Source organism: Scylla paramamosain, chromosome 43 (genome assembly GCF_035594125.1).
Source record: "Scylla paramamosain isolate STU-SP2022 chromosome 43, ASM3559412v1, whole genome shotgun sequence".
In the NCBI taxonomy this organism is placed as follows: domain Eukaryota; kingdom Metazoa; phylum Arthropoda; class Malacostraca; order Decapoda; family Portunidae; genus Scylla; species Scylla paramamosain.
The window spans coordinates 9,557,284-9,578,402 of NC_087193.1; the positions used below are offsets into that span (position 1 = coordinate 9,557,284).

The 21,119-nt window shown below is 39.8% G+C and overlaps 1 protein-coding gene and 1 long non-coding RNA gene across 5 annotated transcripts in view; one reads left to right on the forward strand and one right to left on the reverse strand.

Moving 5' to 3' along the window:
* The window catches only part of LOC135093567 (HMG box-containing protein 1-like), a 96,624-nt gene extending 81,977 nt beyond the window's left edge, over positions 1-14,647 (forward strand). For all 3 annotated transcript variants that reach the window (XM_063992934.1, XM_063992936.1, XM_063992935.1), the window contains exons 2-7: positions 3,704-3,836; positions 5,836-5,972; positions 6,343-7,277; positions 7,706-7,862; positions 8,267-8,557; positions 9,035-14,647. In XM_063992934.1, coding sequence (XP_063849004.1) covers positions 3,704-3,836; positions 5,836-5,972; positions 6,343-7,277; positions 7,706-7,862; positions 8,267-8,557; positions 9,035-9,185 — 1,804 coding nt within the window. In that variant the 3' untranslated portion in view covers positions 9,186-14,647. The remainder of the gene's footprint in view (positions 1-3,703; positions 3,837-5,835; positions 5,973-6,342; positions 7,278-7,705; positions 7,863-8,266; positions 8,558-9,034) is intronic.
* A 115-nt stretch (positions 14,648-14,762) lies between these two features.
* Positions 14,763-20,002, reverse strand: LOC135093571 (uncharacterized). 2 transcript variants are annotated; one of them, XR_010263425.1, is made up of 3 exons: positions 19,877-20,002; positions 16,790-16,887; positions 14,763-16,551 (listed from the first exon to the last, which is right to left on the reverse strand). It is a non-coding gene; the product is annotated as an uncharacterized LOC135093571 (long non-coding RNA). The 2 variants fall into 2 exon arrangements; XR_010263424.1 differs by having other exon boundaries at positions 19,813-19,966.
* Positions 20,003-21,119: the final 1,117 nt, after the last annotated feature.

Genomic DNA, 21,119 nt, shown 5'->3' on the forward strand with positions numbered 1-21,119 from the left:
TGCTGGCTCAGTTCAATTATCATATTTGCTCAAATATTTGGGAGGTTTGATAAGTACACTATAATGAACCTGTGCTATATCTATGGGGCACAAAGGTCCACATCCATGTATTGGTGTGCTTTGCCTAAGCCCAGCATATACTACAAGGTAATGAAGGGATGGAATAGAATGGAGAGTGTGCTGTTAGTGTAATGTTGTCTGCAGTGTAAGTAAAATTTTTAGTGTTGTGGGTATTTCCAGTAACGGAAAAGAGGAAAAGGAACTAAAACTAATGTAAGTCACTGCTCTGCTTAAGCTTGAGCATGTTGCAGTATCAATGAGAGGATTCTGCTGTGACTTACTGGCTATGCACAGCAGATTATTTGCATTTTTCATAGTGTAAAGTTACTCGAGTTGTGGCGTGTGTACGCTAAGGGGGAAAGGAACGAATACAGCCTCAGCCGTGGTGAGTGTGGGGAACTGAAACACGTAGGTAATTATTAAGTTATTAAAAAGTAGGATGTGTCTGGCTTTTTTGTATATTTTTATTTCTTTTAGCCATGCTGACATATGTTCTTTCATTAGCCTTTGCTAATAATTAATTTTACTCTTATTAAGCTGAGGTTTTAGTCACTCTGAGAAGAAAGCAGCAAGTAACTGCATTAGTTTTTCATCTTGTAAGTTTTTTTTACTATTTACATGCTTAATTTTTATCTTTCTTCAGTATGCTTTTTCCTGTCTTAGGGTAGTGTCTATAAATTACAAGATGTGATGATATTTGATGTAGAATGTGTTAATTGAAGTGCATAGGAACATTAATGAAGTGCCTCAGTTTCTTTTTGGGAAGATACAATAAATTAATAAAACTTTTGGATAGAAACTGTGATAAAACAAAATGTCAGTGTATAACAGCTAACATATATTGCAGTGACCACCATATTGTGAGGTTCACTGAGCAGAGTGATGGGGTAGCTAGGTATGTGCTACAAGCTGAAAGGAAGTCGTGATGATTCAGCATGATAAAATGGTGATTTATTTTACTGCCACCTCATGTACGTAGATATCTAGGCACTAGCAAGGGTTTAGTTGGCTTGGCATACCTAGAAAAGTGTGTAGAATGTGCCTTTTTAGTTTTTAAGCAAAAATTCCTATTCCTTGTGCAAGGTGTGTAGCTGATGAGACTGGGTGTGTTAATTGAGGCAGTCTATTACAGAATAAACCTTGATATGTCTCACTTTAATATACAAGTTTTTTGCTGGCATTTTATTCTTACATAAAAATGTCTCAATCATTTAGGCTCCCCTGATGAGTGCAACGGAAATATTGATTAAGAAAAGGTTATGAGTGATACAGAAATATAATTCAATGCAAGAGATCTGCTCATGCATAATGTTAAAACTCAAAAGCAAATCTATTTCCTTTTAAGGAGATTTTAATATTCCCAGTTTGATTATAAAGACTAAGGGGTGTCACTGCCTCATTCCACCACACAACACAGCCTGGAGTCTTGCTTGGTTTGCCTTTGCTTAGCACTTCAATGAATGGATAAAGTAAATAAAAAGTTAAATCACCCACATGTATATCTTTTCAGTAGAAAGTCAGTGTGCTAAATACTAGGATTAGGGCCTAGTAATTTAGGAAATGTCACTATGCTTAGATGAAGATATCTTAAGTTTGAAAAATACTTAATGACTTCTTATGAAGAAAATAAACCATAAGAAGTAAGGAAAGGTGTGCAGTTTGTTAAGGCCTACTAATTTAAGAAATACCACTATGCCAAATAGGTGAAAGCTCTTAAGTTTGAAAATTACTCAACAGCTTCCCATAAAGAAAATAAACTACAAAAATGAGTAGGGAAAGGAGTACAGTTTGTTCTGAAGCTCAGCAGAGGTTAAGGAATGAAGGATGGTAAGAATAAGCAGGGCATCATTGACAAGGTGAATCCATCTGTTATAAAACCTCACATTCCTGAACAAGTAGTGATGGATGAATCCTATATAAATTGTTATACATTGTTGTACATGAATGCTGTGCACAATAGGAATCATGTATGGTAGCAAGTTAGCTGGAAAAACTTTATTTACAGCACAAATTCATCGATAAATATATGTACTAGAATATGATGAATACATATCAGGCTTATCTCCTTTACAAGGAAAGTTCCAGGTAAATATTTCATGTAGGATGGGTGAACAAAAATGGTATGCTTTTCTTATCTCAAATAGTGAAGTTATCATGGAAAAGTTATATTCATACGGTATCTTTTTTTTATGATATTTGCATATGTTATGATTAGAATTACTAGTAAATATAAGCATCTTCACCTTCCTTTGACAACACTAACTTACTGTATTTCACCTTTTTTTTTTCTTTTCTTTTTTCTTTTTGAGGCTGGTGTTGGACAGGAAGAGGCACTGTATGTTATTCCATTTTCCTTTATTGGAGAATAACTGGACAGGAAATGCATTTAGCCAAACAAAGCTTATTGTATCTGGAATAATACATTGTTACACTCTTTTTTTCCTTCTTCTCTCTCTTTCTCTTTTCCTCTTCATTTGGGGTAAAATACCAGTGTTTCATTGTTTGCCATTTGAGTTTCTAGTATTTTTTACCTTTTCTAATAGCTGTTTGGCACCCTAGAAGTGTAGACATATAGTGCACATTATCCTGCGGCACCACACTTTTTGTTCCACTGCCATGACACTCTTCCTCCCTTATAGTTAAACTGCCTTCCTCATGATTTAATGCAAATGTTCAGTTGGTGTAATAAGGTGCAAATTTCACTGGGCACAAACTGTCCAATTATTTTCTGGGGAACGTGTTATCAAGATGCCCACCTCACTATTTCCTTGGGTTACTGCTCACCAAACCACACATTACCAGCCTTTTTGTATTTTTTCTTATTTGGAGGAGCAAAGCCCAGTTTACAAGGCTGAGCACACTGAGGAAGAATGTTAATTAAGCAGGCAATGAGACCCATCAAAATTCCTGCAGGTTTTGAGTACTATATTAGCTTTACCTCGTGCAATGGAGTCTGTCTTTTGTAGCCCTTAATATGCAGACGCCGCTCCTCAAACCTTATATAATGCTCATTGGTTATTAGAAATGTAAACAGAGCAGCAAAGTTAGGTCAGAGAAATGATGTTATTTGTTGGCCACCAGATGTGTTGTTTGTGGCTTAAGGGATTGGGAGCCTTAGGGGAGACTTACTTTGCTTTAAATTGAGTTAGGAACACTTAGAATGCTCTCTCTTGTCTCCCTTGCCTGTAGCAGGTTCTTGTATTATTATTTCTTTGTCTTTCACTTCTCTGCCCATTGTTCCTCTGTTCCTTATGCATTCATTGTCTACTTTTAATCACTTAGGGCAGCAGTGCCTTTCCTATTGGAGTTTTTATCTCTCTCTCTCTCTCTCTCTCTCTCTCTCTCTCTCTCTCTCTCTCTCTCTCTCTCTCTCTCTCTCTCTCTCTCTCTCTCTCTCTCTCTCTCTCTCTCTCTCTCTCTCTCTCTCTCTCTCTCTCTCTCTCTCTCTCTCTCTCTCTCTCTCTCTCTCTCTCTCTCTCTCACACACACACACACACACACACACACACACACACACACACACACACACACACACACACACACACACACACACACCCACACATACACACACACACACACACACACACACACACACACACACACACACACACACAAAGTAAAGCCTCTATTCCTCCTCCCACAGCTGCAGCACCACCACCATGAACCACGACATGAAGGAGGAGCGCATGTCGCCAACTCCCTTGGGGGGCATGTGTCTCGATGCCTCACACCTCCCGTCCTCTGAGGAGCCGAGAGACCTCAGCATCAAACGCAAGGTGAGGTGCAAGTCAAAGTTTCCTCTTTTTCCTTGTGGTAATGTTGTCATGTTTTGTTTGCCATTCATCTGACTCGTGTCTAGAAGGCTTCTCACAGGGACTCAAGTTTTTAGCTGTTAAGTCTATTTTAATGTGGTGTTTATTATTATTATTATTTTGTTATTGTTACTGGGGTATGTGCTGTGGAGCCAATAGAAGAGCTCCCAGCCATTTTTCTGTATATGCCTTTTATTTGGTTAGAGAGTTTTCTTATACTTGTTGACAGCATGAAAAATAAATCACTAGAAATCTGAAAACAATAGACAAGCCTCAACAAAAGAATATTTAGCAAGGATTTTACCTCAAGTGACACAAAGTATAAATGTACACATTATTACTGTCCTGCTGTAATATCACAATGCCTCCTGTGTTATGTTTCTCTGTACTGTTTCAAAAGAACTCATTCAGTATTTTTTACATTGTTGTGATAAAAATAAGAACTAGATGAAAGTGGACTAAGAAAGCTAGGGAAATTCTAGTTTGTTATTTCATGTCAGAGAGAGAGAGAGAGAGAGAGAGTGTGGCTGGCATAAATTGACGAAGATATTAGTGGATGAAATGTAGTTATGATTCATTACTTTGTTTGTGTGTTTAAACAAAAAACACTTGCCTTTAGCTTCACTTTACAATTGCTTATTCCCTGGTTTGGTGTCAATCTTTCCTTATCATAATTCAGGATTCAGGAGCATGCTCAGAAGACATTGTATGAAGTGGCATGGCGTATTAACCTCAAAATGCTTAACCTGAAACTGTTTTGTGACACGTTTATTGGTTTACAGTTTTGGAGAGGAGAATCAGAGAATATGTTTATAAGATAGTAACATTAAGAAAGTTATCGAGGTTGACAGAAAAGGAAACAGTAAGTTAGATGGTAGTGACTGACATATTGAGAAAGAGGTCACAAGAATAGATTGAGAATAGAATAAGGAAGAGAGAGACAGGCTGTGAGCAGGAAAGTTAGGTTGGCTGTGGAGACTGAGCTGCCAGTACATTTTGTGTTAGTGAGAGAGAGAGAGAGAGAGAGAGAGAGAGAGAGAGAGAGAGAGAGAGAGAGAGAGAGAGAGAGAGAGAGAGAGAGAGAGAGAGAGAGAGCACAACAGGATGAGGGAATTAACTTGTGTCCCAGAGGTAAGTGTTGGTAATGACATGCAATCTTCTTTCAATAGTTCATTCTATTTTCCTGGCAGCCTTGTTTGTATTATTCTCGTGTAGACATAGTTCTCATTTACTTAAGTGGAAACAATACTGCATTTCCATTGTATGTAATTAAGTAGCTTTTAACGTTTTCTTCACTAAATTGTCTAAAACACCTACTATATTTATACATAAGGAGGCTTATCATGTGCTTTTTATTTTTTTGGAGTGGGATGTGTAGTGTATAGTGCTAGAAATTATGGTATGATGTACATAAAGCTGTGAATAAAAGCACATTCCAGCAAGGCACAGGGTTTTCCCAGAGGAAGTGGGTGATTTCCTATCATGTCACTGAATAAAGCAACCTGTGACATTTACTCTCCTTAGCACCTGATAACAATATCTAATGGAAATTTTCCTTCTCATGTTGTTCACGGTTTGTTGAAATTCATTTGAGGGCAGTCCCATTTCCCATTTCCTGGTTAGCATTCTGTCAAGTGAAAATATTTATGATGCCTTGAAAGAAAATGTTGGTGAACTACCTTTGGTTACTAATGTAGATAGTTTGTGCAACATACATACATATAGTTACAGGTATCTCTGTAGATGGTGATGGTTTAGCTGTGGTGTACTAAAATAAGAATAGAAGCAATAAGTAAATGTACTATATTCACTTTATTGATGACTTATGTGACTGAGAATCAGAAGTCGTGCTGTCAGGTGCTTACATAACACGTGGATGACACATGTCTGTTGGGTCTTTGTTGAGACAAATATTTTTTGTGAGCTTCCATTAGGCTAACCACAAGGCCCCCCTTTCCCTCAGCTGCGTCCTGTCCCTCCCCCTCTGGACCTGAGCAAGAGGAACCTGGAGCCTGAGGCCATGATACCAGAGTTTGCACCCATCAACACTACCAGCCCTCGGTCCCCTCTCACCCAGAAGAGTTTGCCCCTCAGGAAAAGGTGAGCTGCCGGGCTTTTAGTAATAGTGTTCAGGAAATTGCTTGTTTTGGTTCTGTGATATTTTGTACAGCTTTGCCATGGGAATTGTTGATAGGACATTTTGTTGTTCTACTCACTGTATGGTTATTATAAGGTTTTATGATTAACTATTCTGCACAACACCATTCTTATGAAAGATTAAAGTCTGTTAGAAATGCATTCATGAATGGTGGGAATGTGTTGAGGAGGTAAGCATGTGTTCAGAAGGAAAGTTGGGCTGAAAGGTGTGACTCATAGATTGACTTGTAGCAGCAGCAAAAAGTGTTTAGTTATTCTATGTTGTCTGCCCAGTGTGCCTCCCAAGGTTGCCTCACACCACCTCCCCGCACAGAGCACACAGCTGGTCCTTCCAGCTGGAGGTGCATGGGCTCCAGCTGCCAGCCAACACCTCTCAGGGAGTGATCCGGTGCACCGCAGAGATCCGGGACCAGACAACAGGAGCTCCATCCTCCTCTTCATCCTCCTCTTCATCTTCACTAAGGATCCCAGGCCTGCCCACCCCCCACACCCCTCACACCCCACACCCCCACTCAGCTATCCCCGTCATCACCAGTCGATTCTCCTTCAGTGAAGGAAACTCTGGTGATGGAAACCCTGGGGCAACATCCATGGCCCAAGGAGACCTCTCTGGTTCTCAGGGTCCCTTAAACCTCTCTACTGCAGCTGTGAGTGGGCTGCCCTCATCACTACTCTCCCCTGCCCCCTCCCATCCCTCGACCTCCTCCCTCAACTCATCACGGGAGGAGCTGGAAAATGAGGTGACAATGGCTGAGTGCCATGCCTACTCCCATGCTCCTTCCCCCCACATGCCTTCCCCACACATGCCCTCTCCACACCACATGTCTCCACATCCCCACCCCACCATGGGACCTCAGGGACTAGGTGGGCATGGGTTGGCTGACAGGCTAGGGCCAGGATCTTCTCCATGCCCTACCTCCATGTCCCCTCAGCCTAACTCAGGGCACCAGTGGCCCACCAATGTGTGGTCGGTGTTCATGTCTGGGGTGCGGGTCCACTTTGTGCTGGGTGGAGGGGGCCAGGTGACCGGGGCCAAGATGAGTGAAGAGCTTGGCCAGCTGGAGCGCACCCACCAGCAGCGCTATGCTCCACATGGCCTCCACCTGATGCGTATCCTCCATGAAGGGCCAACCCCCCACATGGCTGCCCCATCCTACTGCCAGCTATACTTTCGTCCTGTGGTGGTGCAGCAGGAGGACATCATGGTGGTGACTCCCCCAGACCACCCATTTTATGTCCATGGAAAAGGTGAGAAGGTGGTTTGTTCTTATTTCTTCCTATCCATTCTTTCTCTAGCCAGCACTTCACTTTCATCTTTACTACCATTCCTACTGTGTTCCTATTTATTTTGTATTTTCATCTTAATTATTACAATATAGTGAGAGAGAGAGAGAGAGAGAGAGAGAGAGAGAGAGAGAGAGAGAGAGAGAGAGAGAGAGAGAGAGAGAGAGAGAGAGAGAGATAGTGTAAAAGGCAGAAAGGAGGAGAAAGAGGTAAAAACTCATGAAACCATCATTATATGTAAGCTCAAGACATCAAATTATGTAGAAGGATAGAACTTCAAGTTTATGATGCACATCTTGCAGAATCATTGCCACAGGAAAATAACATAAGGCAGGAATGTGGTATATGTTCAAATTTGAGTATGTTATTAGCTTTCTTGTAATGACCTCCAGGTTGGTGCAGTGTGTTCCCTGAGAGGACTACAGAGCGCTACAGTCTCCCCTGCCAGCAGCTCCAGGAGGGGGATGTGTGTTTACCCCCCTACCACCCTGAGACTACCCAGACCCCCATCCCTGTTGTCACCCCAGACCTCACCGATGCCATGAAGAGGTACCACTTTTTACTGTTCACTTTTCTGCTATTATTATGACAACTATGACTATTGTTACTGATTGCTGCTACTACTATTACTACTACTGAAGCTAAATTCTGTATTCAGATAATTTCAGGCAATATGAACTTAGGTTAATCTAGTATTCATATGTAAGTATAAGTACTGGAAGCATAGATAAGAAGGAATTCTGTACATGATAACTGGTGTTATGTTATTCATGAATAATGCATGAAAGTAAAGTATGTTATGATGTTCTAGAAAACCACATTTTTGTGAATGGAGAATATTGTTATGGGTATACTAGTTTTCAGTTTCAGATACAAATACTTACAACCAAATGATAATGGTCTTGATAACAGGACCAGTGATGGTCATACACTGAGTGCCGGTGTATTTTCAGGTTTGACTTTAATGATGACCCACTTGAAGGGGGCGCTGGAGCATACTCTGCACCACCCAGTGCAACCTTCCCTCCCCACACACACCGCACAGTCTTCCTTTCCCCGCCAGCCTCCCCCTCCAAAAAGAACAGGGAGGGGGCTCGGGTTGGGGGACCTCCCACTGGTGGACCACCTCCTGGGTCCATGGAGGGGGCGGGGGTGAGGGCTCGGCGACCCATGAATGGTTTTATGCTGTTTGCCAAGCACCATCGCTTGAAGCTCATCCAGCAATACCCCGGCAAAGACAACAGGTGTGTGTGTGTGTGTGTGTGTGTGTGTGTGTGTGTGTGTGTGTGTGTGTGTGTGTGCTTCTGGGTATTCCATGTACACTTGTATTTGGCTGTACTTTTTAAAACTGTGTCAGAGAAGTTTAGTTTTCCATAATGCATCTGATGATAATCTGAAATTCACTTGAATCTCATAGCAGATAAATCTTTCTCTCAGTTTAGTTTGAGATTATTATATTTTGAGGTGGGTGTTGTGATGTCTGGCAAAAGTTATGGATTAGAAAGGGAATGCAACATTAAAATAGCAGAATAATATGAGAATAGAAAATAAGAATAAAAAGGAAGGAATGTGGTAAGGAAGTGGTGTAGGTGGGGAATTTCTCCACAGCTTAGAGAAATTTTGACATGGTAACAATGCATCAAACAGAAAAGTGTTAATGCTTCTTAACTCTCAAAAGAAAAAAAATTTATCTGCTCACTATTCTTTACTTCTTCTGGCAGGGCTATTTCAGTGCTCCTGGGTGTGATGTGGAAGTCTCTGGCAGAGGAAGACCGAGAGACCTTTAATGCTGAGGCTCGGGCTCAGGCAGAGGAGAGGAAAAAGATTGATCCCGACTGTTGGAAGAGGAAACGCTCCCACTCCACCAGCTAAGGAACCACATTTCTAGGGACTACTATATATTTTTTTTTATGTATGAATGATTCTTTGATACAGTTTCCCTCTGAGCAAAGAAATCACCAGTGCTGCAAGTTATTGTTATTTATCGTTTGCTCGTCCAAAGGTGAATAAGTGCCAGTCAAAATTGATTATTGCACATTGTGTTACTGAGCGTGTCCTCCTTACAAAGCCTACAGTTTTGCGTTACACATTCTTTATTGTTACACTTTTATTGATTTTGTCTTGTGCACCTGTGTCCCATCTGGACAAGGGAGTTGCCAGTTTTAAGTTCTGTGATTTTCTCCTTAATTTTATCAATCAGATTTTTTATTCATGTGTTACGCAGATTTTGCAGAACTACCCTCAAATAACTCTGCTCACCTGTCTCCTTAAAGTCCCACCCTCAACCTCAACCTGCAATGACTATTTTCCCTATGGGTATATTAGGAAAGCCTCAAGCATGCTGACACTCATTCCTCCGGTGAAAGAAATATCATGACTTCCCTCCAAGCCTTTCTAGCGTGTCAGGCCGGGAAGCACCACCCATGATTCACGGACTTATTGTGAGTCTGCTGAGGTCTCATTAGCCTCCTCTTTCTACTCTTCCACTTATCTTGCGTTTTAATGTATATTTTTTTCTCATTTTTATAACACACTCCTGTTTATGATAGGTTGTGTTATAGTTGCTGTGTCTTGCTGTTTCCATTCTTTTGATTTTCTCTCTCTCTCTCTCTCTCTCTCTCTCTCTCTCTCTCTCTCTCTCTCTCTCTCTCTCTCTCTCTCTCTCTCTCTCTCTCTCTCTCATAGTGCTGTGCTACAGTCAGAAAGCAGCTTGCACTGTCATTATTTTGTTTTTTGGTTTGTTTTCCCTGTTGTATTCTTACTACCAGTGATACTGCAACTGAAATATCAAGGAACAAGTATTATCATCATATTTATATCTTAGTTAATAAGTTTTAATACGTTCTTTTCTTTTCAAATTTACCTTGTAAGCGTGTGTTCTGCTTCAGCTTTTTTATTGTTAATTTATTTAGCCAACACTAATTTTATTATTTATCATTATTGTAGTTTTTATTATTGTCATTATTATTCTCATTATTATTATGATTATCATTGTTATTGTTATCACTACAACTCTCGTTATGACTATCGTTGATATCATGATTGATCTCTGTATTACAATGTCCAGGGGTGAAATGCAGTCTTTACTAACTTATTCTACTTATGATTCTGCTGTGCTCTTTCCAATGCCATTTGTTGATTTGATTTCAAATGCAGTATTTTTATATAACTTAGTTGGGAGAGTACTCTGAGGACTTAGCTGGGTGTGACATTTTTACCCTCTCTGCTGCTCAGCTAACACCATTATTTCCTCCTACGTTACCCCTTGTTCCCATCCCCCAAGGTGCCGTCCACAGTATTACTTTCTCGGTATTGAGGGAATCAAGATTGTGTTCACCTGGAGCTCAGCAAACATACATTTGGGCATCATTCTAGGTCAGCGCAGGCCTGGTTAATGCAGAAAAGAAACTAAGAAAACTAGAAATCAGAAAATGTACTTGTTCTTTGTATACGCTCGATACCTGCGTGTGCATGTCTGTATGTGTGTGTTGTGTGTGTACGTGTGCCTCTTGAACCAATGCTCGGCTTGAATTTGTGTTTCATAATTCCATTCCTCTCCTCTTTGTATAATTTTTTCCTTTATTTTTCATCTCAAATCAATTGCGGACGTCCCTCAGGCATATCAAGAATTACTAAATACATTAGAACACATGCCTTACTTGAATGTGATATTAGGAGAGTTGAGATCTATCAAGCACCCTGGCCAGTGACCTTCCTTGCTGGGCCTGTGATGATTAAGGTATATTTATTAGCTGCCAGTGTGGCCTGAAGTTTCTCATACTTATTGGCTATTTTCTGCAATATCAATCCAAATAGTTGGTAATCGTAACCTAAGGTTATTGTCATAAGGTAACTTTTGTCTTGCTCCAGAGTTCTTTAAGGATCACCTGGTTGACTACATCTCTAATTAGAACAATTAAAGCCATATAATAGAAGTAATTTGATAGTTTGTTAGTTAATTTTATATTCTTGAGAAATTTCTTTGTCTGGCAAAGACTACATTTGTAAGAGGAAGCATTGTCACCTAATATAGTGGACTTGATTACTGTGAAGTGATTCTTGGCCTCTTCAGTGTCTCCTCCTCTCCACACACACCCACAGTAGTCACAGCACAAGTCTCATTTAAGCAAAAGCACAAATATTTTTCTCTTGGCAGTATTGAAAATCATCTGTCAATTAGCAGAAGATGTTTCCTTGTTCTGTAACTGCCTGACTGCCCTTCACTCCTTACCAGCCATAGTAATTGACTTGCATTCATGTCCCTAATTTCCATAAGCAGAAATTACTGAAGACATAAATGTACGAGCAGGTCACACAAACTGTAATGTCCTCATAAGTACTTTGTGAAAGGCATTGGTTTTTGTGATTCCTCTTACAAGTGTAGTATCCTGATTCAGACTCAGGGCTGTGGGGTCACTCTCCCACCCTGTCCTCTTGCGTCCCAAGTCTTTCAAGAGCACAAATGATGTGTATAGAACAAAGTATAAGTTTTGTTCAAATTCTAAATATAACTATTTTTCTACTCTTACCGCAAATCTTCCCTGTTTTCCAAAACTATGTTGGCCGTAAATCTCTGTTATGAAAGAGGTCTCTTCCTGAAGGCACGTGCTATGTTACATATTGTAATGTGAATAGAAGTACATATGTTTTTTATTGGAAGAAAATTTAAAAAGTATAGGCTAAGATATTTTAAATTTGCTCAGAAAATAGTAGTGTTCTAGACAATACTATTAAGCTTGACCTGACAAGCTGTAGCACATGACTATATTATCCTGCCAAGACTACGGTGATCTCCGCCACACAGCTTGTGTCTTTCAACCCTGTCAGGAGGTTTTACCAAATCATCTCTCTTATGGATTAAAAGTTAACCTCAAGAGGCATTTCCCCAGTTGTGTGTTTTGTTGAGAAGTATACAAGTCAAAGTCTTGCTTCATCACAAGAATTGGTGATGGTGTTCCTGCCAGCCAGCATACTGATAGATGTAAGGCATCAGTGTCTCCTCCTGTACACAGTGTACCACCACTAGTGGCCGGTGCCTCACCACAGTCTCTGCCCCTTCCTGCCCTGGCCACCCGTCAGGTTCTGGTCTGGTGCAGTAGAAGGCATCTGTAGTTTAGTTCTTGTGATCTCATTATAAAAGATGTTTTGGTCCAGCCACAGCAGTGGTGTGGGTTAACTATTTGTACTGTATATTATTATGGCAAACTGAAGTAGAGGCCCGTGTTTCTGTTATGTGAAATAAAAATTACAATTCAATTTCATATATATATATATATATATATATATATATATATATATATATATATATATATATATATATATATATATTGTGTGTGTGTGTAAGAAAATTCTTGAAGCAATTACTGGTGTTTCAGCCTGTGTATTGCCTCTCCCTCATTTGTCATTGCTATATTGTATGCTTTAAATGTTTAGTATAATGTATGGAAATTTTGTTAATCTATAACACATTTTATAATGTGGTTAAATTGATTTCCAATGTTGACAATCACACAATATAGAGATGACTTTATTTTTATCATTGTGATTATCGTGTGAATGTGGCCTGGGATACAGGGAGAAATGTGGTTTGTAATTCAGACCCAAGCCTCCATGGGTCTGCCCCACCCCTTACTGTCCCCAGACCAGGGGCTGCACAGTCCCAGTGTTCACATAGTGACGGCAAAGAGCCAGGGCAGGGGCAGCCCACCCACCTGCCTGGCACCAGAGCTCCACACCTGCCTCCTGTTCATATAAATGGACACTTGTTGCTGCTCAATTTGGCCACAACTTTAGCTCCAGCTTCAGCCCAGCTCTAGTGTTGTGATGTTGACGGGTAGTGTATGGCAGGACAGGTTCTGCCCGGGGCCGCATGCCGTCAAAATAAGGGTCCGTCTGATCTCACTACTCTAGGGTAAGAATAAAGATCTAAGTGATAGCCATTATATGCTGTTTTCAGTGTTACTTCTTAGTATTACTGTTAGCACTCAGAAGTGCTTGTATTATGTATGTGTTCTTTATAAGCCTCAAGCCTCCTGTTGCAGCTGATGAGCCATTTTTAATACTTTTCCACCAGATGTAGTTATGTAGATTCTTTTTTTAGCTTTAACAATAATTTTTCAAGTGCAAGTATATGTAAGAATTATGTCGCTTTTTCCTGAGGCCTGTGACTTTTTAAAGAACATCTACTCAGGCAAGCATTGCTTGTGGTCTTTACCAAATATGCTGAAGATAGAGTTGCTAGGAATAGTGACTAACTGTAAAAAAAGAAACATCTGCATATTGCAACTAACAACAAGTCTTTGTTTCACAGTTTGTGAAAAGGTTAAGAATTTATTACTTAAAACACTCAAAATGTCTAGCAGTGTCTATCAAGGTATATTGTGGAATTGTTCACAGCAATACCTGGCCACATGAACTGTTTATGTTGTCCCCTGCCGCCCATAGCTAGGTGTTGGTGGTGGTGACTGTCTCCTGGAGGGGTGGGGTGTGGAGAGGGTGCAACACAAAGAACTGCAGCACACCCACAGTCTGAACCGTTTCTCCAGCCATCTAAAAGTGCAATGTTTAGTTTGTTTGTATGTATATAAAAAAAAGATTTATGTAGATTTGGCCCCCTACTTTAGCCATCAAGCAAGGTATACTGAGAAGTGCATAAATTTTTAAGATAGGTTAGTACATCCAGGGTGTTTTGTTTCAAGTGTAACAAATTCTGTGATTGGAAAGTGACCTGAGGTAAATTTTATGAAAGTTGCTGAGCATTTTAGAAGTGCAGTAGCAAACACACTATATATCATTGGGCAAGCTTTTTGAAGAAGCCACTATTTCACTGTCTTCCGAGGCTGGTTAGCACAGCCCACCTTTGTTGAATGTTGCGGTTCCTAAGCACCACTGAGGTCCACATGCATACAGCTGCATCCGTCAGGCTGAAGTGACTGAGGAGTGAAGGAGGGCGATGTCACGCACAGCCAACACCGACAATATTAACGGTGCATTCCCGTGTCTTGTCTGTACCGTGTTGGTCATCAAGCTAATATCGGTCTTACTGTGTCGTCAGTTTGATGCGAGGCCTCACTTGCTCTCCACTTACTGAGACCCAAGCCTTGAGGTGCCTGCCTGAAGGCTCAGCACATGATCTTTGTTAGAGTGTCAGTACAGTATCTCTCAAAGTAGGCTAACAGCACCAGGAGTATTATTGTAAATTTTTTGTTGTGTATAGGTGTTGCATGCATGACATTGTTTTGAATGGTATTAATCTGGAAGATATTTTGTATAAAGAAAATACTCTACTATATGATGTCTTTTTGTGTAATGAAATAAAGAAAACAAATAAATAATGCATTTTATGGCCAGTGAGTGGACAGTTGTGACTTTATGGTGGCTAAAGGAACAGACTTTTAGTTTGTGTGAAATTGATTGAAATTCACTCAAGAAAAAGGAATGCCAAATAAGTTTTTCTTTTCATCTTTTTCTTTCTTCTTGCAATACATAGCAGACCGCAGCAATACATAGTCCTATTTCAATGTCTTAATGTTATGGTAAGGAAATTTAACTCTAAACTGGTATTTCTAATAAGATGGAGACAATTTGCAAAGTAAGCATTTCCATAAAGAGACAACTTCATCTACTAATGAATAGATATGGAGTGAGTGAAGTTGTGGATTCATGCATAGTAAGTTACCAAGAAAATATATGTATTCTAATTTTTCTCATGATTGAAATACATTATTACTATGGGATTTGTAAAGTGTGGCTTTGAGTAGCTTTAAAATTACTTGACTGAGGTATATAATTCCGTGATGAAAAGACCTTAGGTACTGTCTGGGTATTCATAAGTTCTATGGTTTGTTTCTATAGCTCAGCATTGGACAGGCTTGACATACATTGGATTCTAAAGGTGTCTTTTGTAGTACAAAAGAAAAAAAAAAAAAAAAAACCGTTCATTTGGTCCACTGCGAGTAAAATTTCAGTTAGCCGCGTCCTTCTAATCTCATTTTTGCTTTATAAAGGATGCAGTAGATTTGTTCAGTGCATGTGGATTTGGACACGAGTGGAAGAATAGCATATAATGCTATTGTATGCAAGTGGGCACAGTTTATATTGTGTGTAGACATAGATAGCTAAGTGCATTATGTTAAAACTAAGATGGAGTTTAACATTTTCAGTGATTCTATAATTTCCATTTTCAGTGATTTTATAATTTCCAGAAGTTAAAATACGCGATTCGAAATTATTTACTATTATAATATAGTAAATTAAAACAAATTAATTATTAAAAATATTAAGTGGGGAAGGGACAGAAAACACGTATAAAATGTGGAGGTAAGATTGTCTGGAGCAATTCATGTATTTCCTAATTCCCAACGTGACTAAATTGAAAGAATTTAGTCTTAAAAATGCTACGTAACGATAAAAAGGGAAGATTTCATTCTTAGAATTTAAGCTTTCACTATTGATTAACGAGGTAAGTTTACCCACTAACAGCCGTTGAGATAAAGTACGTGATTGCTAACCAATGTGGCCTGTAGTCGGGACGTCTGCAGGGGTGAAGCACGTTCGCGATCCAAGCACGTATGTTGCAATAATTAAATTTTGGTTTACTGAATACAGATCATGTACTTTTCGGGCAGCAATGAATAACCGAATTTTTCTGTTCATAATCTTTGCAATCCTTATCTGAGCCGCTCCCTCCATTCAATCCAAAATCAAAAGTCAAAAGTCCCTTCGTTCTATATTCAGTGCACGCCGAACACTAACTTTTTGTACTCGTAGTGAATGCACATTCTAAGGGCAGCTTAGGCGGCTTTCGACAGCCTTTCAGTGCAACAGGTTCGGCGTTCACCTTCCCCTTCAATTCAAGAAGGTCAACGAACTTATTCCGTCTTAGGAAGCAATATTTATAATAATTTTTATTCCTCTTAACGGTGTGGTGACGAAGCGCCGCGGACATTTCCCTCCTATATAAATCCCTCTCCCCGCTACCCTTATTAAGTCCAACAAGAAAGAGTCTAACCTAAAGCTTATGCTATAACACCATATAATAGTATTTTCAGAAGATGCACATATATAGAAGTGTCCTATGAAAGCACATGTTTCCTATGGTGCAGATCAGCAGGCTGCAGACATATTACTTATGACCGATCCGCGTACATGCTCACGTCTCACGTCTGTGAGCTATCCATCTGCAAGTCACCGGGCTCCGGGTTCATTAGGATCCATTCGTACTACTTGCAGCTGGAGGCTAGGGAAAAGGTAATATATGATATGATTGGTATTCCAAGTTAAGCAGGTTTGCCATAAGAATAAAAGTACCTATGTATTGACTGCATTTTCGTTAACCTCGTTAGACCGCATTAGCAATTAAATCTTGATGATCTAAGTTACAAACCACTGTACGCAAAAACATTGGTAATGCGGTACCAGATGGAGATCTATTCTTCCATGTTAATCAAGCTAATGTTACACGGTTGAAAGCTTACCTGTCCATAATTGTGAAGTACCACGTGACAGCCTGGTCACGCCCCTCTCTCCTACGTGAACCACGGGACCCCAGCTATCCTGAGCAGTCCCCACCAACCTGCGAAAAAAACCCTTGTATAAATAGAAATAAAAATAATTTACTGTATGTTCTATATCCTTCTTCTATCTTATTTTTCGTAATTTTCCTTCTGGCTTTCACAGAAAAGTTTGAACGCTCCTTAATTAAGCGAGGGAGAAAAAGGATTCTAACACGGAGATTTGTACAATAAAATGCTGTGTCAGGAGGCGGAGCAGTAGTGTCAGCAGACCACCCTGGCCACAACAACAGCGAAAGACATTTCTGATTTCTAAACTAAATATATTGTCACTTATAATCGCCTAACCTCTAGCAGTTCACAATATGGTTAAATTTCCTGCTATTTAGTGGCATTCAATTTAGTTTGGAAATTACTTTCTCCGTCGCTCTCTAAACAGCCGCGGTGTCCCGCTGTCCGAAGATTCCCAGTTTGTCTTCTTCGGAACTGGGGTAATTATCTAGACTTTACCTTTTATTAAGTTTTAAAGATCCCAGCTTCCTATAATACTCCGGAAAGAAAATAAAAACAGTAGACCGGGAGAGGAGTCTAGTCATGCATCGAGCAATGTTATCACTACTGCAACACTCGTGAATTGAACATTTTTCCGAAGCTACACAAGACATCGTTAATAAGTCAAACTGCCCGCACAAGCACGTCCCGCAGGTTTCATATGCCGCTTCATACTGATGAAAGGCTGGGTCAAGGTGTGTACTTAGCGACGTGGGAAAAGAATAATCATGAGTTAACATCTGCGACACCCGTGAATATGAAATACCGGGTCGGATGAGCCTCTCCGTGGAAAATCCCCACTCTTTCCTCAAAGACCACCGCCATAAATCCCTGACCAGACACGTGCACGCGGTTTTGAAATAATGAAAAGGGCAATCCTCACGAATAACGGCTCTAAATTGTACTTGTAGTGGTAGAAATAGTATACTTCCCATGCTTACCTATCCCCCTTCCAAGTGTCTTTGCATATCAAAGTATCCTACCCACACAAGTCTTGGCATTTGCATATCAAAGTATCCTACCCACACAAGTCTTGACAATCACTAATGACGCACGCCTCACTAATGAACGAAGCCATGCACACCAATACCGCAACAGTTTCCTGTATTTACCCTCACATAACTGTCGTGTAACAACGTATGTAAATAAAAACAAGAAATACAACGGTAATGGCAAAAATGTTGCATTTTTTAACGTACCATCTCTCGATTCTTAAGACACCAAAGAAAGACGGGCCGAACTCTGGTAACTAAAGCTGACCCTGCACGATCATTATTATTGCGCAATATTCCGTATTGTACAATATTACTGACAGTGAAGGGGCGGTATTGAATAATGACAATATATTGAAGACATCAAAGAGAGTTCGATATTTTATTGCACAATAAAATAATATTGACCGTGTAGGGTCCACTTAACGCATACCACTCCACACCCTTAATTAAGTCAAGGCCAAAAGGGAAGCTGCAAGACACCATCAGGCCTACACGTGTCAATCCCTGTATGCCTACCTATTTCCACTTATCATCCTCATCCATAAATCCATCTAATTTCTTAAAGCCTTCTACTGACTCAGCACTAACAACCCGATTACCGTGTCTATTCCATTCATAAATCGGAGACTAACACGTAGGGACAATCCAGACATCATAACTACTGCAATACAATTATAAGTTTCCTCATTATACATTTCATGAATAACCTGCAGTTGGTGATAGTTGCTGCTCCTTCGCCTGTGATAAAACACCCTTTTATTCATCCCAAAAACTCACTAAGTACTTACAATTCATTTAGGATCCTATGAGGCATCGTTTTTCATAAATATCTTGAAAACAAACTGTTGTATCAATACACATTTTAACACAGCTTGTTTGACACCGTTCCCTAATTTATAGAACTACGATGCATTGGCAACTGTCAGTAATAAATTTACTCTACGCTTTGAAGGTGGTGGCAAGAATCGAGTATACTTTCGGACAGGGAAAGCTTTATGTGACGTTTTTGTGACGTGCACCACTCCGCCACCTGCCTCCTTACCATCCTCTTCCCCCGTATCCCCTTTATATGTCACAACTACGTCCGAATGTCCACTCGGCTCTTGTCATGGAAAAACAGGTGAGGTGAATCACCATTTATGGATGGTGAATATACCGGACTGCCGTGTATACCATAAAACGAGATCACTTTACAAATACTACACCAACATCATACACCTGCTACTACTACTACATCTGCCTTCTCCTTTAACTTAAATGTTTGGTATGCGCCTGCGATACCCGATTTCTCAGGTTAATTATAACTTATTACATATTCGTCCATCCGTCTATGTGTTTCTTTCTCTCCCTTTTCTTTCCTGGTTGCAGTTTAAATAGAGTGCACGTGATGGACTGGAATTGATTATTTAATTCCTTCATGAAATATATGGTGGGAGAGCTTGAGTACATGTACAATCCTAGGTAACTGAGTAACTTTCAAAAAAAAATATTCAGGCCCTCCATGCTTTCCTCCTACCCCGTATCCCCTTCACACGTCACAACTACATCACATAGAACCTTCCTTTGTTCGAATGTCTTTTCCGCTCTTGCCACCTTCAAAGTCAAGAGTGAACTCCTTAAATGAACAACACCTGGCAATGTACAGTAGTTCTATAAATCAGGGGACGCTGTCAAACTGTCAAAATGTCAACGATCCAACTGTTTAGAAGATATTTGCGACAAAGTATGCCACATAGGGTATAAAACTGATAGTAAACAACTTTCCCACATGAAATTTCACATGCATAAAAATATTCAAGTGGAAGTGTGGACGAAAATATGAAAGAAAAACCCCAGGAAAGGAGTCTATGGATAATTATCTAACAATGCGATGGTTACAGTATAAAGGCTACGTAAATACTGGACATACAGGATCAACGTGGTAAAGGGAGCTGAACTTACACTAGACCAATACTATGAAACACAGCATCTCACTATTACGCTTGAAATTCCTCGTAATACTCACAGCCAGCAGTAGCCAACCCGCCACGCACACACCTGATCCTGGTCCACACGCCACTGAGGACAGACAACAGACAGCAGGCTACCCACTACTTCCTGTCCTGACGTCACATTCCTTACCCTCTATCCTGATATAAAGACAAATGAGCTTGTTTTACGTTCAGGTCATCTTGTTTTCTATCTGTTAATAGTGTTGAGCGTTATATATCAAGGTTCAGGGCACACAGTACGTAGAGAAAGACAAAACTTATGTGAAGAACAATACAGTACTAGGACTAACAAGCATCATCAACCCTTCGAACCCTCACAACTTGCTACATGTTAACGGCTAGATTATAATCACTACAAACTTCTTTTTCAGACTTCCCGGATAGTAGAATTGTCCTAATACATTACGCAAAATCTTGAAAATATACGAATACCCCCCCAAAAAAAAAAATAAATAAATAAATAAATAAAAAATAAAAATAAAATAAATAAAATAAAAATAAGCAAATAAACAAATAATAAGTAAAGAAATAAGATAACACGAGATATAAGAATCAATATCAACAACCAGACGGACGAACTTTATCAACCTTTAACTATTTCGTAACGAGTCCATTGTATTCTGAGCAGTTACAAAATATTGCATAAATGACATCAAACGAGATAACTGCATTTTAAGTAGTTGACGAAAACATCTATTAAATAAGATCAAAGTTTGCTCTTGTAGTCACCAAAACATTTACCGATTGTGAAATTTCTTAAGCATTTAAGAACAATATTCCTTTTCAACATGCATACATTAATTGCTTTTAGTGATTAATACCATTACTTTTAACGATCAGACTCTTTAATTAACTTAATGGAATCGCTTAACATGAGCAATCTTACATAAGAGAGAGAGAGAGAGAGAGAGAGAGAGAGAGAGAGAGAGAGAGAGAGAGAGAGAGAGAGAGAGAGAGAGAGAGAGAGAGAGAGAGAGAGAGAGATTGAGAAATTATAGCATGACCTTTAGTTACGAAATCTATCGGAGTCGATGCAGTTGATACAGACTGCAATAAATTTATTTGAGTTTGGCGTTACGACACAAATCCAGCCCAGTCATCATTGCTCAACTCTACATACTGCATTAATTATCATGAATATAAACAGATACTTTATACTGGCAAACTACTGTGAAGTGAGACGGGGGGGGGGGGTAACTGAGTGTCAGGGAAGAATAAGAATAGTTGTCTGGAAGGTTGTGTCGCGTGAATTGCAGA